This window comes from Callorhinchus milii, unplaced genomic scaffold (assembly GCF_018977255.1).
Source record: "Callorhinchus milii isolate IMCB2004 unplaced genomic scaffold, IMCB_Cmil_1.0 Scaffold2, whole genome shotgun sequence".
Lineage (NCBI taxonomy): Eukaryota > Metazoa > Chordata > Chondrichthyes > Chimaeriformes > Callorhinchidae > Callorhinchus > Callorhinchus milii.
In genome coordinates, this window is record NW_024704743.1 from 66,938,502 (window position 1) to 66,965,586 (window position 27,085).

The window sequence follows — 27,085 nt, forward strand, 5'->3', positions numbered from 1 at the left end:
TCAAAACGTTGTGAAAAAGATGCAATCCTTCTTTAAGAAAGCTATCATTTGCTAAATGGGATGTTGTACATCACAGTCAGCTGATGGAGGTCAGTGAACTACTTAATGCTTGCATAGCTTTAAATGGAACAATCTAATTTCCTACCATTGTTTCAGGTGGTCAAATTATAAACAAGCACAAGCAGTTGTTTGAGACAGACAGGACATCTCTCAATAATCTTCACTTATAAATACTAACACAAGGGAGAGGGGAATAGAAGGGTATGGGAGAAGAATAGGAGAGGAATAGGATGGGCGGAGGTTCATGTGGAGTATAAACACTGGCACGCACTAGTTGAACTGAATGGTTTGTTTCCGTGCTGTACAGTATATGTAATTATATGTAAATTTTACACCACAGGAATACACTGAGAGAAAGCAAGCTGGCTGTGTTCTATTGGTCAAGGCAATGTTTTGAAATGTTTGTAAAATGACTTATGGAATTGGAGCTATAATGGCATCACATTTGTCACACAACCATCTGTTATAATTTCTCTCTAGTCACAAAATCCACTGGGAGTAGATGAGTAGCACGTTCAGATTTAGATGCAACAAAACGTTTAGGGAATGCAGAGCACTTGTCAGTTCCCGTACCACTCCTGGTGATATCAGTCAGCCCCGTTTCCTATCATTCTTCTCCCTCTCTGGAAACCACTCCCACATCCTTCCTGGAACTCACTCCATACCCTCGAGCTCCAAGAAGTCATCCTGAAATGGATTAGGAAAAATTTCTTCAGTAAGTGTCACTGTCTTTGTCACCTGAACGCCTCCAGAAACCTCTTTTCTTGCCTGATTTCATCCTTTTGTGCCGTAAGATGGGTTAGGTGGTCGTGCTTTTTTGGGTTGAGGCTGGCTTGTGAAATGAATTAGTTATCCAGTAAAGTGTACCTGACGCCTGCTCCAGCACTTTAAAAACAAATCTACTTCGCTCCATGTGCTCGCCCGCTTGTTACAGTCTATAGCAACTTCTGTGCTGATGTTTGACTTTAGAAGTGAATAATGACAATTATTGGAGGGTGTCCCTCCACCAACTGAGGCAGCTAGACAATAGGCCACAGACTTTGTCAGTGGGATTCACATTAATGTACAGCAAGACAAATACTTGCAAAGTTGTATCTTTGTGCAATATACATATATTTATATCTACACCAGTATGTCGTTTCTCTTACTGCACCACACCACTAGTGCTATCATCACTGTGGTTAGAAAGACAGGCACAGCGATGAGGATTATCAGAGTGCCTTCAGGAGGGTCCTGCAATATTACAGTCTCCAAAGTACAGTTTGAAAAGAACATTTTGTGGACTGAAATAATGTAGTTCTCCACTTGTGGATTGGGCCAATAGCAATTCTGATTTTCAGTCCCCATTTCTGTACAAAATGAGAACCGGCTGTAATGGCTGTGGAAAAAAAAGAGAAAAATTAAAATTATTTATGCATTTTTAGAATTAATATAATGATTAAATGCAAGACTTAGCAGAAGCTTGGACCGCCCGAAATAATCTTTTTCCAAATCCTTTGACGGCTTAGTAGATAAATGCACCAAAAGATGTAGAACTGAGACAAACTGATTATTTCAATCCTTTTTTTGATCTATTTTGGGTCCACCAAGTCTGCAAGTACATTTGTGGGTTGCTAACAGATAACAAAAGGGCTAGCATTGATTATGATTTCACCCCACCCCCCCAACAAAACCATATGTGTCCATTCTGGCTCAGTTGGTGGCACTCAGGATTTTGAGCTTGTACAGTCCATGCTGATACTCCAGTGCAATATTGGGGGGGTGCTACATTATCAGAGACAGCATCCTTCACCACTTTACAATATCTTCTGTCAATCCACTTTACAATATCTTCTGTGAAGCGCTTTGAGATGTCTAAACAACGTGATAAGGTGCTATATAAAATGCAAGGATGATTAGTATTATCCTTCAGATGAGACATTAAATCGCCAGCAATTTCCCAACCCCCATTGGCAATCAAACTTTCAGTGCATCTCTCGGAAACTCCATCCCCAAGTCCCTTTGACTTGTCCCTTCCCCCAGCTCAGGTGCAAACCCTGGACTGTTCAGCATTTTGGGACATGCTCCTGATGTCAAAGGTTCTATATAAAGGTAAATTTATATTGTATTGTAAATCGTCTGCCTGTTCATTAAATATCTCATGAATCTATTGGAAAAGAGGAGGGGATCCTTCTGATGCCTTGACCAACAATCCTTCAAGCAAAATTGATCATTCACTTCATGGCTGTTTGTGGGACATTGCTGTCTGCAAATTGGCTGCCGTGTTTGACTACAAATACACAGTCACCATACATTTTTGGGGGTCAGCCAAGTGTCCAACATGTGTGGAAACCAATCATCACGTTTAAGAGTATCCAAACCAAACTGAGAATTCCATGCATCCCATCTACACATGGAAATCCCAGAGATAGATTGTTGGAATGGAATGCACACTCTCTCCCTGGAGCGATACATCCTGCTTACCTAATTCTGGAAAGTATAAGGTGCAGGTTGGCAAGAGCCAAGGCCTGGGGACCCCAGAGTGTGTGGTGGGGTATTGCTGGAATCTAACCAGCTAAAACCGCATAGCTTGCCATTTATAGCTCTGCCTGGCAAGCTTTCCACATAGCTTGCCATTGTCCACCCTACCAGTTAGGGATAGAACCACCCTACCAGTAAGGACTATGCAAACATGAATCCTCCAGGCCCATTAGGGGGTGCTGTGGCCAGGAAGACTATCAGGGCACACTGCATCTGCACAGAGCAAGCAGCTGTCAGTGTGACAGAGCAACTCTGCCCTCCCCCACTCTCACCATGTTAGTTTATTCGTTAAAATTCATTTCAGTTAAGTACAGTATAAGTTTATGTATAGGTCAATGTGCCATATGTGCCATTAATTTATATGTGCCAATAAAGAAATTTTGTTAATTTTGCTCATTTTAACAACTTGAATCACTCAGACTTCAACAATCAAGCAGAACCTCACAGAAGGCATTGTCAAAAAAAAATCCTTACTCCCAGAGATCTTACCACAACTGCAAGTTTCTGCCTCAACCACGTTTCTAGATGGGTTATTCCACATTCTAACAATCCACTGTGAGTGACAATAAGAAACAAATTCACATACACTAATTACTCTGCTATGCCTCACCCAAGTGGCCAAATATCATGTTTGAGGTTGGACAAAGATTGTCATCAGGCTATTTGACTATGAGAAAAACTAACCCTTTGTCATTCTTTACTTCCTCCCATAAAAACCCACATACCTCTTCCAGCAGGGATCGGTAAAAATAATCAGCAGTGGGACTTTTCCAAACCTAACATGGGGCATAGAGAGCAACTACAATACTCTTAACGTTCCCATGCAGGTCAATAGACTCACAATTCAGTATAAGTTCAAAAGCTTTTTGAGCTATTATTGACAAGGCAGAACCAACAACCACTTACGAGTGTTGCAACCAGTCTTCAAACAATGCAATTAACATTTTCTGAATAATCTGTGGGTTTTATATAGGAATGAGCTAGGGAGTCCAGCGAGCAAAGCATTGGAATAAGCCAGCTTGGACATGAAGGTATGAGTGAGGTACTCAGATGCCTGGTGGGGGAGAATTGGTGGCAAAGGTAGGCAATATTGTGGAGGTGAATGAAAGTGAGTAAGTAAGAGCACACATGTGGAGCTTGAAAGACGGTTGGGGGGAAGCATTTGTGTAGGTGGATGCAGTCAAAGGTGTGACAGGAGTCAAGCAGGAGAGCCTCAGTCTTGTCAACATTCAATTGAAGGTAGTTAGAGCTCATTCAGGACTTGATGTCTGATAGACAATCCGTCAGAACAGCAGTAGTCCTGAAATCGAGGGTAGAAGCAGAGAGATACAATTGGGTGCCATCAGCCTACATGTGGATGTGGACACTTATAATAATAATAATAATAATAATCCTTGCATTTGACATAGAGTTTTTCATGTCTTCTAGACGTCTCAAAGCACTTCACAGAATATGCTGTGAATTGACCGTATATTTGTGGGTGAAACGCGGCAGCCAATTGCGCACAGCAGTGTCCCACAAACAGTCGTGGATTGAAAATGACCAATTTATTATTGTCTTGTTTTTTGGCGGGATTATTATTAGGCGTGTGAAGTAAGGAAACTTAGTCACTATGTTTGCAATTGATGTCATTAAGCATACAGATAGTAAAAAGGAGAGGACCGAGGATAGAGTCCTGAGGACCGCCACATGTAACTGAACAGGAGTGGGAGGAGAAGCCATTAGAAGGGACAAGATGAAGATGCTGAAATAAATAGGAATGAAACTAGGAAAGGACAGAAATGTGAAGGTGGAGCTGTGAAGAGAGAGGATGGAGTAGTTAATTGTGTTGAAGGGGCAGAAAGGTCAATGAGAATGAGGAAGCAGAGAAAGCCTTGGTCACAGATGGAGAAAGTGTCATTGCCAACCGTAACCAGGGCACTTTCAGTCGTGGAGAAGCCAGAAGCAATTGAGCCGATCCATTCAAATTTTCGGCTCAAGGAAATGTATTACCTCCTTGCATTTAGAGTTGCAGGTAAGAATGAAAGGAGCATGGAAAGGTTGGTGAAGGAAGTGGTTGGTGTAGAGAAAAAGGTCTAGGAGTGTCTTTGGTTATCAGGGTAATCTTGGAGTAGAAACAAGTTTTGGCTGAGGCGAGGGCAAAGCAATAGGCTTTGGTTTGGTCCATTCAGATTTGATAGACCCTGAAGCTGGATTTGAGCCACGTGCATTTGGTGGCACTGGTCTGGGGTTTGAGGGAGTTGAATAATAATAATAATCCTTGCATTTGATATAGCGCTTTTCACGTCGGGAGGACGTCCCAAAGCGCTTCACAGAACACACTGTAAAGTGAATTGACTGTATATTTGTGGGCGAACGCGACAGCCAATTGCGCACAGCAATGTCCCACAAACAGTCGTAGATTGAAAATGACCAATTTATTATTGTTTTTGGTTTTGGAGGGATTATTATTAGGCGCGTGGAGTAAGGAAACTTGCCCAAGGTTTTGCCCTGCCTGGAATACCAGGGATGGCTGGCAGTATGGGAAATGGTGGAAGTGTTGAGAATGACAGTGAGGGAGTTGTGCCTGAGGTTGGGAGAGGAGGTAAGGTGAAGGTGAGCAGATAGCCTGAGGAGCAGGAGATCAAAACATTCCATAGCAGGGAGGTTAGTTTGTTTTACCTTCTTCAGCTGGAGTATCCCATTACAGTACCGACCCCCAACCACCACGTCCCCATCCGCCACATAGACACACACTTTGTTTTTAAGCAAAAAACATATATTTCAAGTATCTAAATTAAAAATATATATAAGAAACAGAGGGCCAGAATCAGGAATTAGTTTGCAGGAAGTTCTTGATGGTTTTTTTAAACAAACTGTCTCAAGCAATCAAAGACTGTAGAACAGAAAGCAGGATTAAAAATATGTGTAAGAATGAATTTGCTGAGACATATGGCTAAAACCACTGGCTTTGACCAGTTTTAAGTGGAAGGAAGTTGCTGTTCTTTTCTATTTATAGAGGGCACATCCTGATGCAGGATGAACTAATGAGAATGAATGAGCGCCCTCCTCCTCTCAGATATTTCTCTTAAATATAAACATTGCAGTGAAAAATCCAAGGTTTTGATTAATGTTTTGTATTAGAATTTTCTCCACTTCATGCTTAGGTGTTAGGTACCAACAGCCCTCCACTGCCTCAACCGAGTGCTGTACTCCAGGTGTAAGGTTAGATAGTATTCAACAGCAAACTCGTTCAAATGTAAGGGTTATGACAACCAAGCCTGATTTTGTCCTCATGTGCCAGAGGTACATTTTCAGCAGGATAATTAAAATAATAATAATTTTTACATTTGGTATAGCATCTTTCACAATGGGAGGACATTCTAAAGTGCTTCACCAGTTATATTGTAAAGCTCAGTGACTGATGTTTAGTGGAAGAACGTGGCAGCTTAGTTGCACACAGTAATGACCCACAAACAGCCATGAAGCGAGTGACAATTTTATTTGGGGAAGTCAGGAGTGAGAACTCACATCAATTTTTCCAGGAACACAAGTTAATTGTATTTCGTTCAAACTTTGTTTGAAGTTCACTCAAACACATACCTCGCCGGTCTCCCCAGCTTCACTATTCAAACGATCCAGCACATTCAGAGCTCTTCCACCCGCATACTGACCGGGACCAAACTCCGTACCCACATCTCAACAGTTCTGGCTAGGCACCGGCCTCCTGCTTGTCCCTCGCAACCTCTGCCCCACCATTGGAGGTCGCGCTTCTAGCCATTTCGCGTTGAAACTCTGGAACACTCTCCTTTAATCCCTCCACCTTGCCTCCTCTCTCCCTCCTTGGAAGTCCCACCTGAAAACCTTCCTCTTCAACTGTGCTTACGGCCACCTCCCCCACCTCCCGCTCAGAGTCAGGCTCCTCCACTGTTAAGCAATCTGAGATGCTACCCTGCATGGAGGGTGCTATATAACTGCAAGTTGTTGTTATTAATTCCATTGTCACCCTTACCAAACTTAAATTACTCAGCACATACCCTGGAACAACCCCAGAGGCTTAGCTGCTCTACATGGCTCAATAATCAGCTTGATGCTGTCATGGGAGGACCTTCTTCATCCGAAATGATCTTGTGACTATTACAACCAAATCATTGTTATCCAATGGGAGGGATATAGTGGCTCATAACCTCTTATGGTATATTGACATATGCAGTAAAACTCACATTCTTTATAAAGCGTATAATTACCTAAGTCATACATTCACCCAATTTCCATTCAGTTTCCTACCAAAACTGCTTAGATTTATTTGCACTACTCGTATTAATCGCCTCCTAAATCGTAATGCAGCTCCCTTACCCTCCATTACTCTCGCACTTACCGGCTGCATTGAATCACGGGAAATGACGTCCTGACCCATCGACACATGTGCACTTACCAATAGGCTGAAATGAATTGCGGGAAACGTAGCTAGATCTGTCGATACATGCACAGAAGAACTTCATTTCCCGCGATTCACTGTGATTCCAACGGTTGCCGAAAAGTGTGCATGCAGTGACAGGTCAACATGCATTGAATCCCAGTGAATGTAGTCTTGACCCATCACTACATGTGCACTCACTGGCTGCTCAGTTACCAGGTGCAGTGACGAACTACTGCATGTGCACTTACCAACTGCGTTGAATTACACATGAGCGGTGTAGATTATTGGTTAAATTGGATTTTATATGATTTATACAGTTGCCTGCAACTCAGACTTCGCGTCACATTAAATACATTGATCCCAACTGATATAATTTTTGTGAGGTTTACTGTATATGTGGGTGATTCGCTACAATGTTTTGATATAGCATTTGATATAGCACCTTGTCACGTCATCAGTGTCCCAAACTGTAAAGTGTAGTGACTGTGTATTTGTAGGCAAATGTAACAACTTTCATTTTGCACACAGCAATGTCCCACAAAAGTCATGAAGTGAATGACCAATTCTTTATGGAATCTCTTAACGAGAACACCAGGAGAGACTCCCTTCTCTTTTTGAAAAGTATATTGGGATCTTTAATATCCATCTGAACAGGTAGATCGTATTTAACATTTTCATCCGAAAATTGCACCTTGACATAGAATCATAGAATCGTACAGCACAAAAAGAGGCCATTCGGCCCATCGAGTCTGTGCCGGCTCTTTGAAAAGAGCAATGCAATATCAATCCACTCCCCAGCCCTTTCCCCATAACCCTGCAAACCCATTCTCCTCAAATACCCATCCACCACGTTTTTAAAAGTTGTTATCAAATCAGCCTCTACCACCCTTTCAGGCATTGTATTCCAGATTCGAACAACTCGCTGCATGAAAACATTTCTTCTCACCTCCCCTCTGCTTCTTTTAGAAACTATTTTAAATCTGTGACCTCGAGTTTCCTAGAGGAAACAGTTTCTCCCTTTTTAACCTATCAAATCCCCTCATGATTTTGAAAACCACTATTAGGTCTCCTCGTAACCTTTTCTTCTCCAATGAGAATAATCCCAGCCTCTCTAGCCTTTCCTCATAATCAAGGTCCCTCATTCCTGGTACCAGAAAGCATATACAATGATGTAGTCCTGCTTATGGGATTCCCTCATACACACAGAATACAAACTGTGTTCTATTTATACCAAGACGACAAAACAAAGTGCACATTTCTGTTAGCCACACAAGTATTGAACAACTGTTTTCATTTAGACTCTCTATTGTCCCTACGGGTTATCAAATAGGCCGACTTATAAATAGTTTATTTTAATGAGCAGTCTATGAAAGCCCTGATCCAAGCATTATCTTGATCCAAGTACAACATTTCTTGGAAAAGTATTCAATTGCCTATTAGGATTTAACTGTATTTTTTTAAAAATATAGAGAAGAGGCTCCCACAGAAATGAAAAGGGGAAATGACTGGGTAGTGAGTAACAGTATATTGCTTTAGGATTTTATGAGCCTGATTCAGTTAGCCTTTTACAGAAACTGCTGTTTAGTTCTGGAGCATTCAGGAAAACTAATTGCAATACATTTTAACATAATACCTACAAGTGATTTTCAATAGGTCTATCATACACCATTTACTAAAAATGCTATCTTTCTGCTATTTTTTAGACAAGGAATCCCATTAAAAAGTTACAGCGGTATGAAGAAAAGACAAGTAAATGGGGCTAAATGAAGTGAGCATCAACACAATGGGCTGAATGGCCTTCTCCTGTCCTGCACTTCTTCATGGTTCCATGGGTAATATTTGTGGCATTCCTTATTTAATGCTGATAGAAACTACCACCTACCACATAAGAGGTTGAATCCTTTCAGCTCCTGATGCCTGTCTATTTTTTTTTAAATTGGAGGCAGGCAGTTTCCATTTTGTGAATTTTAGGCCCTCACTCACTCACTATGTGATATTTTTTGCTAATTATTATTTCTCAGCATTGATCTGCCAAGATAGGCTGAAATCCGCACAATCAAGTAAAGTGTGATAATGCCTGCAGAGTATTTAATTTAAAAACCTCTAATCTTGTAAACTGGGGAAATATCTTCAGCACTAAGTGATTTTAAAGTAAAATATTCGTCACTATATATGTCCCTTGCAACAATTTATAAAATTGGGTCTAAAATATATAATTAATATGTGTTCTGGCCAATAATTCCACAAATAAAATTGATAATTTGCTTCATGGCCGTTTGTGGGGAATGGCTGTACATGAATTGACTGCTGCATTCACTCCTCAAATACACAGTAGCTGCACCTCACAGTAAATACTGTGAAGCATTTTGAGGCACTATATCAAATGCGAAGATTATTATAATACAGTATTAAAATCTCTTCTGAGAACTTTGTAAGTCCCCAATTTGCTGTGTGAAACAGGGAAGTGCTTTAAAAATCAACATTTTCACACACACATTTGAAAAGGGAAACTCCAATGTGGAGTTTTTTTTTAGATATTTCACAATCTTTTATTAAACTTAAATTCCCTCAGAACCTTTGCCAATTTAGCTGGAATTTAGCCTTAGTTCTTAAAAAAAGGTTTTGACAGATCAAAATATATGCTTGCATCTTTTCTCAAATATATGCTTCATATACTGAACAACAATATAATTAATCAATACAATATATCCACATCCACAATAGAATAATTGCTGAGGAGTTATTCTTAACTTAAAAATCCTTGCACTTGACATTGCTCCTTTTACAAAAAGGAGGACATCTCAAAGCACTTTCCAGGGTTTATTGTAAAATGTTGTGCTTTTGGATTTTATAGGTTAACACAGCAGCCAATTTGTGCTCAACAATGTCCCACAAGAAGCGAAAGACCAATTTTATTTGGCCATGAGATCAAGAGGATATGAAGGATATCCAGGATATCAACTCCCTTCTCTTTTCAAATATTGCAATGGGATTTTTAACATCCACCTGAATAGGCAGACAGGACTGTGGTTTAATGTCTTATCTGAAGACGGCACCTCACACAATACAGCGCCTGCCAGCACTGCACTGGAGTGTCAACCTAAACTATGTGAATTCAAAGTCGTATTCTTAACTTTGGTTTGTGAAATGAAACATTTTAAACGTTGGTTTGTGAACAAAAAAAAATCCTAAGCATGTGCTGCTAAAATTGAATTAGGAATGTAAATGTGTTCATCATATCCTGAGATTGGGTTTGAATGTCAGAGAGACCTGGGTGGGCTGAATCTACTCTTTACCTTTATGTGAGGAAATCCATTCTGTCACAATTTCTTTTTCAACAAGGGAAATTCATTTTAATGCATTCACTTCATATCAGTTGTAAGGCTAACGGCAGTTCTAACATCAGTTGAAACCAATGACTCAAAATAAAATTTCTATATAAATAAATATACTTTGTTGTTGTTGCTTAGTAAATGGTGTAAATCTAGACCCAGCTGGAATTTCTATATTTCTAAGGATTATTATTTTATTGTTATTATTACATTTGTACAGTGAAAGGACTCTGGGGTAGAATTCCAGACAGTGGGGCAGAATGGCTGAATGCGCGCCCACTGATGGTGGGGTGGAACGGGTGGGGGACATGAAGCACACCAATGTTGGCCAAGTGAAGGGAGTGGCTGGGTCTATAGGTCGCAGTTCTCGTGATCTTCTGATGACATGATATTCTTCAATATGTTTGTATTAATCAACCCTTACTGTGTCATAGGCAGGTTTTCTTGTCAATATGTGTTGTGTTCCAAGGGTCACTGACAAATACAGTAAACCTCACATAAGTCGTATCATTCAAGTCCATGATTTAATATGATTCCACCTGGGTCTAGATTTACACCATTTACTAAGCAAAAAGGCTAAATTTAACTAAGGCTAAATTCCAGCTAAATTGTCCAAGTTGCAGGAAAACTAGAATTGCAGCCAATTTTGCACAGCAGTTTCCCACAAACAGTCATGGTTTGAAGTGACTAATTTATTATTATTATTTTTTTGAAGGAATTATTACCCCTGGAAAAGCGATCCGCCAATCGACTAACAACCGGGTTCCTTTTTTTAAAAAAAGTGTTTTTTTTAAATTAGAATTATATATTAAGTGCTTCCTTGAGCATCTTAACATTATTATTGCAGCAATAAAGCCAGTCCTAATGTAGAACATTACATTAAGCATTAAACATTACATCACAGAAGACTATTCGGCTTTGTGTTGGCTGACTGAAATCACAACCGAATGAATCCCATTTCCCAAACTCTTCCCCATATCCCTACAAATTGTTCTTTTTCAGATATCTATGTATTTTTTGAAAGCTGATGTGGTCAAGATACTCCCAGCAGAGTGATGGTCTCGACCACGTGCAGCTCATTCCACATACTAACAACTGTGCAAAAAAAATCCTCCTAATCTTCCCCTTTGCCCTTTGGTAACTATTTCAAAATAATACCACCTCATCACTGCCTCACTGACCAGTGGAAATAATTTCTCCCTACTGACTCTATCAAAACCCCTCATAATTTTAAAGACCTCTATCAAGTCTCCCTTCAATCTTTTCCCTTCAACCAAAATGAAACTAGGTCCAGTTAATCCCCTCGTCCTGGATGCAGGGCAGGACAATGAGGTTGACACCTTGCTCTGAGAGCCAGTTCAGAGACAATGAGCTGCATAGCCTCCTTCTGCACTATAATTGTCTATGATTTTATGAACCTATTCTAAGAGAGAAGAAAGTCAAAAGTAAGGCAGCTGCTGGGCAGAAATTCTCTTTTGTAGTAAAAGCCTTATATTTTACAGATGTGGCCTCTGAACTGAGCATCATTTACACTAGAAATGCTACATTCTTGACAATCTTGGTTCCATTACATATTAGAAATCTGTTCCTTCCACCAGTCAGTTCACAAACTGAGGTTTTGACAAAACAGATTCCTAAACTGTGGCAATCCAATGTCAATATAATAACTAACGCTTTCCCACACAAACCTTGTGCTCCACAATTCTTGCTCCATGCAGTCAGCTAGCAATCATTAATTTACTAATCCTTCTCATTAGTATTTCAAAGCATTGCAGTTAGCTAACTTCAACACTTTTGTAAGTCTTTCATGAAAGATCTCAGTTCATGTATCAGTTGGCTCAATTGGTGCCAAACCTATGTGAGAATGTTGTGGGTTCATCCCCATTCCAGATGTGCACCATCACCTAGATTCCACTCCATTACTGAAGCAGTACTGAAGATTGATTGGTCATGCATCTCATTGAAGGGAATTTCTCCCAGTGTCCTGCCCGAGTCCCCCAAATAAAATTGGTCATTCATTTCATGTAGGACATCTCTGTATACAATATGAATGCCAAGTTTGCCTACAACAATACAGTCACTACTTGCTGACAGTTCCCTTTGAAGTGGTTTGAGACATCTTCTTGACCTGAAAGTCACCATATCATATGTAAACATTATTATTATATTATTATTGCCCTTTGTCAGGCTAAGTTTGTTTTCATAAAGCAGTTACTTCAAAGTAACTTTAAGATGTTTTGACATCATAAGAACATACATCGAATGCAAGCATTATTATTTCAAATTGTTGCAGAAACTGAAATCTAATAGAAATCTAATCAAACTGAAATCTGATATCTAACTGTCTTAAGGAGTTGAAAATAAGTTAGATTAAGAAACTGAAAATAAAGATTATTTGAGATTGTTGAGCAGGAAAGGGTCATTATAATCAAACAAACTGTGTTAGAGTTCACAGATTATTGTTCATATGGAATTTTGTTTTAAAACAGACTGATATCATCACTAAGATCTCATTTAATAATAATATTATTTACATATAAATAGCCACTGAGTTAGAATCACCATTGAGTTAGAATTGACAATCAGAAGTTTCCTTCTGAATTCATGCTGATCAAAAAGTTATATCCATACTACCAAGCAAAGGGTAATAAAGGATGCTATCATTTCACCATTGAACCTGGGATTGCATCCTATTCTGACTGATGGGATGGAAACCTTTCTTTGTAGCTCTAATGATCCCAAGTTTAATCTGTTTGAATATTCCCAATTTTTTTCTTATAATAATAATTTAATAATAATAATCCTTGCATTTGATACAGAATGTCATGTCAGGAGGATGTCTCAAAGTGCGTCACAGGATTAAAGGAATGATGTCCTATTTGTGCATCGTTCAATGTGAAAATTGCACCAAAGAGATGCAAATAAAAACCGAGTATGAATCTTGTCTCAGTCACATTGAAGAACAAAATGTCAGTGCTCCGAATTACGGAGAGGATAAAGGCTTCAATTCATAAAATATCTCCTGCATAACTTATTATCCAGTTTGCTGAAAAACATAACCTTGTAATAACCTTCTGTTTTGTGACTGTTGTAAATTACCTAACTCTGACACATGAGATTTATTTGTTACATTGTGTTTCATGCAGCTGTAGGTTGATTTCAGCCCACAACAATTCACTCAGATTTCATTATCACTATGTGTTGTGTGGTGTTGTGAGTAGGCACCAGCTTTGGGGAATTCATTCTCCACATTCAGTGTGTTCAATATGGTGCTGTCAGCCCAAAACAACTCACTCACTGAGATGGTATTATCAGTGAGCAGCATGTGCTGAATGGGCCATCTGTTCACATCATCTCAGTTTAATATTAATGTTAAAAAGGCCCTACTGTACATAAACTAAGGCAGTTCAGATTATGTTTGACATTTGAAGCTTTGCTTGCTTGCACATGATCTCACTTTCTTATCCTCTTTATTGCGTAGCTGGTATCAAGAAATATATCGTTCCAGGTTATATCTGGTAGGTTCTGCGGTTTAAATATCAAGTTGATAAAATTGAATAAGAAAGGATAAATTATATTTATATCCTTCTTGTATGATTACTTTACATCTTCAAAGTCTAGAATTGATTCCTCCTCCTGCAATCTCGCCTTTGTAAAGCGCTCTGAGACACTGAGAAGGATGCTAGATAAATGCAAGTTGTTGCCTGTCCAAAGTACAGCATGGACTCCACATATGAAAATAACTAACAGAGGTAACACAAGTTTTGGGGCCCAAACTCTTCTTTCTTCTGCAATCTCATTGAATTTTGAATTAAACAGGCAAGTGCATAACAAATGAAAGTGTAAAAGTCAGAGATTCCACATTAGCCATTCAAATATATGAGGAAGATGTGTAGCAACTCTAATTTAAGGAAGAGGCTGTGGGATGAAAGTTGCAGAATCACAGAATGTTACACCCCATTAAATCTCATCGGGCCTATTAAATCTCTGTTGGTATTTTTCTTCACATGAGCCATCTAATCTAATCCCACTTTTCTGATCATTCCCCATAAATGTAATATTTCTCGTTTTTTCAAACATCAATCTAATTTTGAATTTTAATCTAATTTTGAAAGAGCTTGTGTATTTTGCTTTGTGATACACATTCCAGTGACCCTCTCTATGAAGACTATATTTCTAACCTCCCATTTAATTGTTTTGGGGGATTTAAGATGCATGAAGCTTTTACTCGTGACCCCTTTGTCTTCAAGTCTCTCTGCTACCTGCACAAATGCCTGACACTGGGCAGTCACTGAATAGTCACCCTGGAGAGTGGCCAAAAAATTTGTCTCTTTAATTTCCCTCTGTATACAAACTAGTATATTAAAGATGAGGAATACATAATGTGGCATATCCCAGGTGCAAGGCATATTCTACCAGCCAGTTGCACAGTATAGAGAAGGTCCAACCTGCTGGCCCACTACCCTACCCATTTTAGAGGGAACATTTCTATAAATAAGTAATATAAAAAGAAAAAGGTATTAAAACCTAACCATTTTATTTTATAATGTTCTAGCTAAATGAATTACTAGTACAAACACTAGGATTGTGAAACTAAGAATGGGGTCTTTCAGAACCATTCTGTCAATTCTATGTTTTATTATTTTGTGCATGACCTTAAACATAATAAAATTTGGCACTGGAATTGTGTGCAACTTCCTAGTTTTGTTACAGCATCGGAACAGAACTGTTACCAGTTACTCTGCACCTGAATTGCTGGCACTCACATTTTTAGGAAATGCAGCAGAAGGAGCCAGTAGATTTCCAGATTAGTATATTAATAGTCAAAGTAAAATCAGTGAAAGCAACATGTCATTTTTTGCGGTCTCACTGTGCTGAATTTTGAAAGCTTTCATTGAAGTTTGCTTGCAAGTCACAATTTTTGTTTGGTCAGCCGGGTGTCTGTCACATTCGGAAACCCATCACCATGCTTAAGAGTATCCAAACCAAACAGAGTTCAATGCATCCCACCTACACATGGAAATTCCAGATAGATTGTTGGAATGGAATGCGCACTCTATCCCTGGAGGGAGGCTTCCTGCTCACCTAATTACTAAAAGTATTAGGCGCAGGTTGGCGAGAGCCAAGGCCTGGAGACCCAGAGTGTCCATTCGGTACTGCTTGGGGTGGCGGTAAGCGGGGTCTCTTTGGAGCTGAATTGGCTCCAATGTGACATGTTTGGCAAGTCACAGTAACGTAGAAGTTTTAGTTGCTCATAATGTGATGGAATTCCACAGTAGTCTAACTACCCATATTTTTAACACTCTTGCTCTACCCCTCCCATCTCCAAGTCGCGCCTGAAAACCTTCCTATTCGACCATGCCTACGGCTACCTCCCCCAACTCGGAGTCGTGCTCCACCACTGTCAAGGGTGCTATTTAAATGCTAGCTGTTGTTGTACCCTGACCACCTAGAAAGGAGTGACCATTGGCAGGGCATAAATTCATAACACTGCAGTATAAATGCAGGCAATGCAAAATAACTCAAGCTCCACTGACATAAAAACAAAAGGCTGATGCCAGAAATCTGAGACCTAAAATGTTAACTCACTTTCCTCTCTCCATAGATGCTGCCTGACTTGCTGAGTGTTCCCAGCGACTTCTGTTTTTATTCCACTGATATATTCTCCCTGATAAGTTCATGGGTATTTTTCAATGTACTGCCCAAGAAGTTTGAAGGGACAGTTTTTAAATGGTATTAAAGATCCTATCAACTGATAGAAACATTGTTAAACATTTATATCAGCTTGTGCACTTAGTTGCATATACCCAGCATTCTCTTGAGTCCTCAGCAATATATTGAAGGCTCTAGCAGGAGCAGTGGTTGAGGCAGAATCTACACTAGCTTTCAACATGGAACTAGATTAATGTCTAAAAAGGAATAAACTACAGGGGTTTGGGTAAAGGACAGGTAAGTGGGGCTGAATGCCCTTTTTCTGTGCTGTAAATGTCTATGGTTTCTATGATGATAAGAGCAATTGAGAACAGTAAGAATAATTCAAACTTCCCACTATATATCATATGAACAAGGTATAAGTGTGCCACATAGTCAAATAACTCGATTTCATTCTTTTATCAGTCCTGAGGTTCCAGTTTTTTTTTGGTCAGCTGGGTCTGACACATGCAGAAACTCATCACCATGCTTAAGAGTATCCAAACCAAAAATGCCATGCATCCTATCTACACATGGAAATCCCAGAGCTAGATTGTTGGATTGTAATGCACACAGTAAAATGTCTATTAATTGGCGACTGCACAATACAAAAATGATTATTAACTCAAAATTTCCGGGTACTCTATAAAAATAGCACAGCACTTCTAAATTCAATCAAGTTAGGAATCTGTGGTATTTCCTATTTGCTTATTTTTAAAATCAGAGGAAATAGAAGAAATACATTCAACTTTTGCTAAATTAGAAGTAAACGAGAGAAAGATTTGGCTAAACAAACAGAAGTTGAAAAGCAACTCCATTCTCTACCTATGTATATTTTATTTATTTTATTTAACTGGATAATTCTAACTGTTGACTCTTGCAAACGTTTACCTTTTATCTTTACCCTAAGTAACTTTTCTCCTGTTTTGCAGCTAACCTACTTACCAGGTCACCTACTTACTGTACAACACAGTGTTTCAATAATAAATCAGTTAATTTTTTTAAATTGCCAAATAACCAAAATTAATATCCAAGCTAATGAAGGGACCAGATTGCGAAGCTGAACAAGATAGGTTACAGGAGGATTTGAACATACTTGGGAATTGGGCAGATCGGTGGCAGATGAAATTCAATGTGGAGAAATATAAAGCTCTTTATATTTATAAAGTAATATAAATATAAAGGACAAAAAATCCTGGACAGGACTATTATTTGAACGGAAGGAGAAATAATATGTATGGAAAATTAAAAGGATCTGGGGGTCCTGATCGATAATAAATTGAAGCTCTCCCAACAATGCTCTGTGTCACCGATGGTATGGTATCAGAAGATCAATAGCAAGTCAAAATAGTGGAATAATCCTGCCACTGTATAAATATTGGTGAGACCATGCTTAGAGTACTGTGTGCAGTTCTGGTGGCCGCAATACGAAAAGGATATTGGAGAAATTGCGAAGATGAAAAGGAGGGCAACCAAAATGATTGAGGGAATGGAAGGACTGGAGTATGAGGAGCAACTAAATAAATTGGGCATCTTCACGCTGGAAAAGAGAAGATTGAGAGGCGACATAATTGCTGACTTTAAGATTCTAAAGGGACAAAGCAATACATATCATGACAGGCTGTTTCAACTTGTTCAGAATAGTAGAACCAGCGGACACGGCCTGCGATTGAAGGGGGGAAATTCAGAACGAATCTACGCAAACATTATTTCAGTGAGCGAACAGTGAACCTATGGAACAGGCTCCCTAGGGAGACGGTTGAAGCAGGAAGTGTTGATTCTATCAAACACAGATTAGATAGTTTTGTTTCATGAAATAACATTATGGAATATAGTACATAGGTAGTTTTGAAAATGTGAACTAGATGGACCTCGGTCTTTTTTCGTCTAGCATTTTTTTATGTTCTTGTCTAATATCAATAACATATTTGACATCACAACAAATCTGTAAAGAAACTATGCTTTTTCACCCTAATTTTTCATACATTCTTCAGTTACAATAATTATATAAAACCTGTAGCAACAGAAAAACTATTATTAATATTTTGCTGATAAGTCCTGAAACCAAATATCATACTGGATAGAACAATGTCTATAGAAGTACACTCCTGATATCGTAGGAGAAGTTCATATGTCCCACAAGCAGACATAAAATGAATGATCAATTTTATATGGTGGATTGTTGTACAACCCATGGGGAAAACTCTTTTTGAGTAGTGCCATGGGTTCTTTAACATTCATCTGAACTTGCAGATCCTTGATTTGATTCCTCATATGAAGGACGACACTTCCTACAATGCAACATACCCTCAGCAATGCATTGGAAAGTCAGCCTAGACTTTATGAGTTCAAGTCCTGACATGGGGCAAGAACCCACAATCTTCTGACTCACGGGCAACTGAGCCAGGCTGATTGTTGCTCATTTATATACACAGTATATATATATATATATATATATGTGTATTAGTTGTACAGTTCTTTGAAAATAAGAGACATGAGTAGTGATAGATACATAAAATAAGACACAAGCAGAAAATGTAACCACCAACAACAAAAGGTGGAGAAATCCAGCCCCAAATTTTTATACTGTCACAAACCAATAGTTTCATTAACTATTGACTTTGACTGTAATAATAATAATCCTTGCATTTCATATAGCGCTTTTCACACTTTCTAGACATCTCAAAGTGCATCATAGAATATACTGTAAATTCAATTGACTGTATATTTGTGGGCGAAAGGCGGCAGCCAATTGACCACAGCAGTGTCCCACAAACAATGGTGGATTGAGTGGCCAAATTATTATTATTGCTTTTTTGTTTTGTCTTTGGAAGGATTATTACCCCCAGAAAAGTGATCCCCCAATCGACTAACAACCGGGTTCCCACTTACTGCTAGGTAAACAGAGGTGTGTGGAGTAAGGAAGCTTGCCCAACATTCTGCCCTGCTGGGAATCGAACCCAGGTCTCTCGCTTGAGAGGTGAGTGCTCTACCCAATGAGATACAGGACTCCACTTTGCCCAAGGATTGCATCTGTTATACTTTCACGCTCTTCTGATACAATTTTTTTTCAGAATTAATGCAAGCATAAACTAACAAAATCTGATGTGCAGGCATCGACATGAAAATAACAATATTATAGATGGATAATAATGACAATTGCAACATTACTCTGGTGTTAGTAAAAGCAAATATTTCATACAATGCACAGCGATGTCTTAGCTGGACAAGCAGTTGGAATCTTGCCAGTGTTCATGAATGGCAAGCTGTGTGCTATTAGCTGGTTAGACTCCAGTACCCCAACACACACTCTTGGGATCCCATGCCTTGACTCTTGCCAACCTGTGCCTAATATTTTCCAGGATTAGGTGAATAGGATGCTTCCCTCTGGGGAGAGAGTACTCATTCCATTTCAGACAAAAGAAAATATCCTTACCTCTCAGTATTTGTAGCTTGGATACCCTTTAAGCATGGTGATGGGTTTCCAAAGCTGACTCTAAAAAAAATTGCTACATCTTTGCCTAGAGAATGCAATGCAATTCATATTGTTCTATTGTTTATCACCTGAAATATATTAAGATTCTGTATTTTCTTTGGCAATTTTGTTTTAAAAACTAATAATAGGAAGCAATAAGAATGGAAATAAACTGTTTTCCAAACCCTAGTTCCACCTCAACAAATGGGCAGCAATCATGTGGTTTCAAATTATCAACAGGTTTTGTTAAATATCATCAGCACTTAAAAAATAATTTCTGTATTTAATATAGTGCCTTTCATGTCTCAAATCTCTCAAAATTCACTATGTAATTTTATATGAAACAAGCAGGCAATTTACTGGCAGCAATGTCCCCCAAATAGCCATTCAGTGAATGACCAATTTAATCTGGAGAACTTTTGCCATGACACCAGAGAAACCTCTTTCTTTATTCAAATAATGGTATAGGATCTTTAACATCCACTTGAACATCTGAAACTGAACTTGTTAACCTTCCTTGCCTATCCCTCAAACTCACCAAATCTATACACAACATTAGCATCAATCCCAGTAACCTTTTTTTACCTAACTCCAGTCCCTAACCAGTACTGCCTTCCTCCACCTCTATCACCGCGCCTGCCTTTGACCTTATCTGATTTCAAACACAGCTGAAAGCCTAATTTTTGCTTTCATTACCTCCTGCCTCTAATTTTCTAAAGCACTACTCGTCAGTCTCCCCTGCTCCACTCTGAATAAGGTCCAAATGATTCAAACCTCTGCCAATCAGGTCTTCATCTGTACCAGGCTCCGCACCCCATCACCTCAGTTCTTGCTAGACTCCACTGGCAGAACAGTTCAATTTCAAGATCCACACTCTCACTTTACGTCCTGGAACCTCTCTACCTCTCCAATCCTCTCACACACCACTCCTCTACCTGCCGCCTTCATTTAGCTAGCTTGGGTCTTCTGTGCATCTCCATCCCCTCCGCTCCACCACTGGCGGACGTGCTTTCAACCATTATGACCCAAATCTCTGGAACTCCCTGCCTAAATCCTTGCCCCCTCTTTGCCTATTTTCAAATCACACTTGAAGACTTTCATCTTCAACCATATCTTTGGTCTAATAACTACACTGATGTTAAATGCTCCGAAATGCTATTCGCATGAAGGGTACTATATAAATGCAAGTTGTTGTTGTCGTTGAACAGGCTTATGGATTGTTTTAGCATTTCATCCAAAGGAAGGCACCTCCTACAAAGCAGCCCATCCCTATCACTGTATTCCAGTGTCGCCTTAGACTGCGATTTCAAGATGGTCAATGAGTTGAACAGATTTACCAGGAAGTGACAGATGTAGAAATGCAATATAAACTGGAACAAAAAAAACTGTATACACGTACAGCGAAAGGGTGGCCTTGAGGAAAAAGTGGAGAAGGAAAAGGATTTGAGCGTGACAATTAATCACTGACTGAGGCCCCATCAATGCTGTCAACAAAGATTACATCTCAATGTTATTTGACTGTAAGGAAAATAAATTGGTCTAACCATGTACTCATCATTGATGAGGCTACAATTGAAATATTGTGTGTCGCTTTGGTTCTTCTACCTTCAGCTGGGCCTAGAATATAATGTATACAAAATAAAATGACAGGAATAATTCACAGTCTTAGAGCTCTAAATTACAAAGGAGTCTCACAGGGCTGGACCAGCAAGGTTATAAAACAGCCATGAAGTGAATGACCAATTATTCTGGAGGATTACAGTCCATCTGGGCTGTGTGAAGTACCTGGTTTAGTTTGGATCATGTAAGTATGCTTGTTATGATGTTATATGGGCCACATGCTAGCTATAAAACATATCAAAACCACAAATAATGAATCCCTAAAAGTCAATTTTCGCTCTCTGTATTCTCAGTTCTGACATTACGTAATAGCAATTGTTAAAGTGTTTTGCACTATGCTAAAATACCTCCTTTCTACAAACACAAATAACTGGACATATTTTCTTACATACAAGTCTGACATATGTGATACACCTGACTCTAGATACAAACCACTGAAAGATACAACATTCAAAGTATTCGTGTAAATTTTCTTGATTGAAAATTAAATATGTTACGGAAATATGTTATTGCATAATAGAAACTGGCATTGTAGTTACCTCTACAAATTCCTAAACTATTCCTGTTATATACTGGTTTGGCTAAAGAGCTTCTTTTAGTTTGTTCTTACTTGGCGCAGAACCATCATTCCAATCTTTATGACTTTAACAACAAATGAAAACACATTCTTATGGAGTTGTGCACGCAGGTCATATCACTGAAAGATTATCTTATTTCTGCTGTAACCTTTCCAATCGTATCCATTCAGAAGTGTTGACACCCAATTGAATTTAGATTAACAACTAGCTGTGACTCTACCGTTCTGTTAATATTAATAATCTTTACAGTTGATTTAGCACCTTTCACATCAGGGGGAATGCCTCAAAGTGCTTCATGGGATTTACTGTATAGTGAAGTGAGTGTATTTTTATGGGGTGAATGTGGCAGCCAATTTGTGCACAGCAATATGTCACAAACAACCATGAAGTGAATGAGCAATTTTATTTGGCAGATTGTTGGCCACGAAACAGTAAAACTGCCTTCTCTTCTCAAATAACACCAAGGGATCTTCAATGTCCACCTTAACAGACAGATGGGACCTGTATTTAACATCTCATCTGAAGTACCGCAACTCCAACAATATGGAAACACTACTTCAGTGATCGAGCAATAAACATATGGAATAGACTCCCTCGGGAGATGTGGAAGCAAAAAGTGTCGATTTTTTCAAGACCAAGTTAGATAGATTTCTATTTGGAAATAACATCTCGGGATACAGTGTATAATTTGGAACACGAACGTCATGCGTGGATGGTGGAAGGCGAACTGAATAGTTAAATAATTAATTGATTAATTAATTAAGACATTGGTCTTTCGCCTAGTAAATTCTTATCTTCTTATGGTGCACCCCCAGCAACAACAACAACAACAACAACAACAAGATTCCATTTATAAAGCACCTTTCACGTCAGGAGGACGTCCCAAGGCGCTGCACAGTTGGGTCATGACCCGAGCAGGGGGAAATGGTCAGGGTGAGGGGAGGGAAGGGAGGGAGCGAGGAGGGGGAAATGGTCAGGGTGAGGGGAGGGAAGGGAGGGAGCGAGGAGGGGGGAAATGGTCAGGGTGAGGGGAGGGAAGGGAGGGAGCGAGGAGGTGGAAGAGAGTCGAGAGGGGAGCTGAAGGCAGTGTCAGTCTAGACTGTGAGTTGAAAGTCCCAATGGTTGGTCTGAGCTGAGTGCTACCATGTGAGCCAGGCTGATACTCTCCTGGAAACAAACTGAAATATAGACTTTTATGAGATGACTCTATTGAGTTTATCTATACTAATCTTCTGTGTAAATAAAGATGTAATGTCTGTGTGTCCGTCCGCCAAGAACTCAATAACTGATTGACGTAGAGACATGATTCATACCTCACTGGAAAGGTCTTGTATTGGGGAGTGTCATGGGCATATTTTTTTGGGGGGGATCTCCTATCGTTGATGAGTTATGACCTAAACAAGCTCATCACACATGTATGGCAGTTACATGTAGATTGCAGTTACACCCGGTGGCCGCTCCAACTCCCAGTGGTGCTATGACATGCAGCACAGCACGCGCCCCCTCAGACGAAGCCAAGTGGTGGCGAACAAGATGGCGGTGATGAGATGGAAGTTGCCTCGAGCGGCGCTGACGGCAGCCGTTTGGTTGCCTTTCCCATTGTTCCTGGGTGGCCCCTCGGCTGGGCATTGCCATGTCGGAGTTGGGCCGGTGGTAGGTGACGGTTGGCTTGTAAGGCCATGGGGTTTCCGGGTTCTTCTGTGCCGCAGTCTAGCAGCGACTAGCGGGGGAGGGTGAAGGCCAGATGCTCACGTTGGGGCCTCACCCGGGGCTGGGGTTTAGCCTCTCCCCCTTTGCATATAATTTTATATGATAATCTATAGTAATAAAGACAAAATGTCTGTCTGTGTGTCTGTCCGCCAATAACTCAATAATTGGGGGTATCTCCTCGTGCTGATGAGCTATAATAATATAAAAACATTCCTTGCATTTGATATAGCGCTTTTCACGTCTTCAAGCCGTCTCAAAGCGCCTCACAGAATATACTGTAAAGTGAATTGACTGTATATTTGTGGGCAAAACGCAGCAGTGTCCCACAAACAGTCATGGATTGAGTGCCCGAATTATTATAATTTATTTGTTTTTTTCATGAGGGATTATTATTATCATTAATAATATTATTATTATTAGCAGGCATTTGGAGTAAGGAAACTTGCCCAAGGTTTCACCCTGCTGAGAATCAAGATGACCTAAACAAGCTCATCGCACACTTATGGCAGTTTTGCTTAAGTTGTGCCCACAGGGTTTATGGCATATAAAATGGTTTGTGAGTGGTATCACTGAAAATGCCAGCTCTAAAAACGAGTATACAAAAAATACAATTGTTTTGCTTAAGATGTACACACAGTGTTTATGGCATGTTAACCGGTGTGTGAGTGGTGTCACTGAAATCTATATTCTATATGGGGTCCTTTGATTGCAACAGTAGCTGAAACGGGTACAGCTATTACTATACACTGTGCTTATACATAATGCCTCTCCCTTTATTTACTCTGAAATTTGTCCTAATTCCTCAGGATTGATGGGTTAAACTATCAACACAAATGCTGAAACAAGAAACTAAAAAGGGTTTAAAAAACAACTGCACAAGTTCATGTCAAATAATAATAATTCTTTCATTTCATGTAGCAATTGTTCATGTTGTTGAGACATTTCAAAGTGCTTTGCAGTATTTTACCTCAAAGTGTAGTGACTGTGATTTTTGTAGGCGAACAAAAGCTTGTAGGTATACAGAATAGCTAATCTGATCTAATGTGATGACTTGAACTGTAGTAAAGAAGGTCTTCACAAATACATACACTCACCTGACAATGTGTGTGAAGTTACACCAATACTTGGGATGGATCTGGTTAATCTGTTCTTCAAAGGACTTTCCACAAATTTGCATAACTTCTAATATAGCAGTCTCATTGCAGAGCTTGTTTTTATTCACTGCCTGGCTTGATTGTGACTCATTATATAGATTGGTATGTTCTTTGGCTAGAAAATTGAACAGAAATAAAATAATGTGAACACATAAGTATTTTGAATGTCTGTTTTTTCCCAAAAAATCAAAGTGACAGTACAATAGTTCCTTTTGTTGATGCCAAGGTCTTACTATAAATTAGAAACTGTTTTTGTTGCAATATCCAACATTTAAAATTGTTGCATGCAAATGCAATCTTCAGGAAAAATCATGGTGTAGGTCACTTCCAAATTAATAATAATAATCCTTGTGTTTGATATAGCACCCTATCACATCGTCGAGGCATCTCAAAGGCTATACTAAATGCAAGGAATATGATTATTATAAGGTGGATTGATTATGTATTTTGAGGGCGAATTAAATTAAACTTAGTTAAACACGCAACTTGTTTTTTTTTCAATTTTTTTTATTGTCCAAGTTTGCTCCCCTCTCGCTCTCCATTTTCTTTCTCTTATAGTATATTTCCATGGGTGGTCTGGGCTACCTCACTCAAGTGGCTGTTTTTCATGTATGTCCCTAAACAGTGAATACAGTATGAGACAGCTCCGAACAGGTGAAAAGTAATAATGATTTACTTCCCATTTCAAAGCATTCACCTAGATCATTACAATGCATACAAGTCTTTCGGAACAACCAGTTGAAGAGACATGGATTTTAATTAAACCTGGGGCAGATTGTGTTTAACGATAAATGCATGAAAGTCTTTGAAAACGTTGCTATCTATCCCCACCGTTTACCTCACACATAGAAAACAACATCTTCACCTCAGCAATAAGCAGCTGATTGAAGCTAGATCCAGCGCTTTCATGCCACTCAAATTTTCTGCTTTCTAATTTTGAGGTTTTTTAAATTAAAATTTGATATGAACTTGGAGCAATATTTGATGCTTAATAGTATTGTGGGTCCCTGCTACCAGAGGCAAACATTTTGCATTAATGGCAGTGTCTTTTATTATTATTGGCATTAACCTTTAAAAAAGCATTTGAAAATATTAAACTGTACCCTGTACTAACTGTCTGCTGGCTTGCAATTTACCAATGTAAATATACACAAAGAATATGGGTGTACCTATTTGGACACCCCCAGTAAAATGACAACAGACAGACCATGTTGTGAGACTGAAAGGGTAAGGGACACAGCAGAAATGTACGAGATCAGGGGTTCAAACCCTTCTATTTCCTAAGGAGACTTTGCTCTTACCTGACAGCGCAGAAATCAAACAACTGTTACCTAGAAAACACACAAAACCAGAATGTAAGAACAGATAGCAAAAATATTACTGGACTGCTAAGCAATTATCAGCAGTGGCCAAATAATTTATAAAATTGCCAAGCGATATATATTTACTGTGAAATCAGAGTATAAAGTGAAAGAAAATAACAGTGATCCTGATATTTTGAACCAATTGTGCTCAAAAGATTTTTTAAAATGTTCTTCCTCAGTACCTTTTGAAGAGCAACAATGATCCTTTATGTGGGGTCTAGTGAGCTCTAGTGCCATTTATATGTGACCAGTGAGCATTGTTAGTGACCTGACACAGTCACTGTCCTTAAAAATTCAGAGACCTGGGATTGGGGTTCTTGCAGTTTAAAGTTTACATTGAGTGAGAATGAGAGAGAGAGAGAGAGGAAGCAATGAGTGGAAACAAAAAGCAGAAGATTGACACAGGCAAATGATCAAAACTGATCAAACTTCTGAAAAGTAAAATAGCCAACCAATGAAAAAAAACAAACGGGAGAGAAAATGTTTTAGACATTTCATGTTGTTTTTTTTTAACAAAAGACAAAACACACACAGAAAAGTGGCCAATCCATCCACACACACACACATATATATATATATTGAGATAAGAAACGAGAAAATCCCAATTGACCCCATGATGGTTGAAATGAGAAACTGGTGTCTGGTTTAGTGTGTTTTTGAAGAGGAGGAGAGTATTTGAGAAATGTTTTCCGAATATATTTTTTTTCTGAAACAAAAAACAAGACACTCTCTCTCTCTCACACTCACTCACACTTTCTCTCTCTCTCTCTCATGCTCTGCGTTACACAGATCCGATCAACGTGTGGGGTGGGAGACACCAGGTCGCTGCAGTGCATTGGATAGAGATATTATACATAAATTCACTACCTACCCCACACAGCCAAAAGCAAACAGTGAAGAAGAAGAAGAATAAAAGCATCTTTCTCCATCACGATCCACTGGGGTTTGGGAAAGCGTTGCATCCAGAGGAGGGATCCTCGCCTTCAGAACATCTGGAAGAACATCCCAGAGATACCTGTGCTTGGGATGCACATAGCAGGGCAGGGGGTTAGGTTAAGGTGAGGTTAGGGTACCCTGATGGTAAGTTTGCAGCCTTCTCCCCCAATTCCAGCCTCACAGTGGATTAGCAAAACCTCTCCAAAGAGCACATCTCCTTTTTTTTTCCAGTTGCTCTCCTTCTCT

General features: G+C 39.3%; 1 protein-coding gene across 2 annotated transcripts; it reads right to left on the reverse strand.

The window, feature by feature from the left end:
* On the reverse strand, positions 1–27,085 carry LOC103187008 (receptor activity-modifying protein 3). 2 transcript variants are annotated; one of them, XM_007906323.2, is made up of 4 exons: positions 26,775–27,085; positions 25,841–25,870; positions 24,480–24,654; positions 1–1,438 (listed from the first exon to the last, which is right to left on the reverse strand). In XM_007906323.2, exons 1-4 carry the CDS (start codon positions 26,863–26,865, stop codon positions 1,183–1,185), a joined length of 552 nt encoding a protein of 183 aa, XP_007904514.1. In that variant the 5' UTR covers positions 26,866–27,085; the 3' UTR covers positions 1–1,182. The 2 variants fall into 2 exon arrangements, with proteins under 2 accessions (XP_007904514.1, XP_007904515.1); XM_007906324.2 differs by lacking the exon at positions 1–1,438 and adding an exon at positions 21,072–21,094.

Bases quoted from the DNA above. Each gene is read 5' to 3' on its own strand.
- LOC103187008 (XM_007906323.2), bottom strand. From the start codon at position 26,865: ATGCAACGCTTTCCCAAACCCCAGTGGATCGTGATGGAGAAAGATGCT. The intron at 24,655-25,840 runs GTAAGAGCAAAG...TCAATTTTCTAG, and splicing joins TTTGATTTCTGCGCTGTCAG to CCAAAGAACATACCAATCTA. The intron at 1,439-24,479 runs GTGAGTGTATGT...TTTTTTCCACAG, and splicing joins AACTTCACACACATTGTCAG to CCATTACAGCCGGTTCTCAT.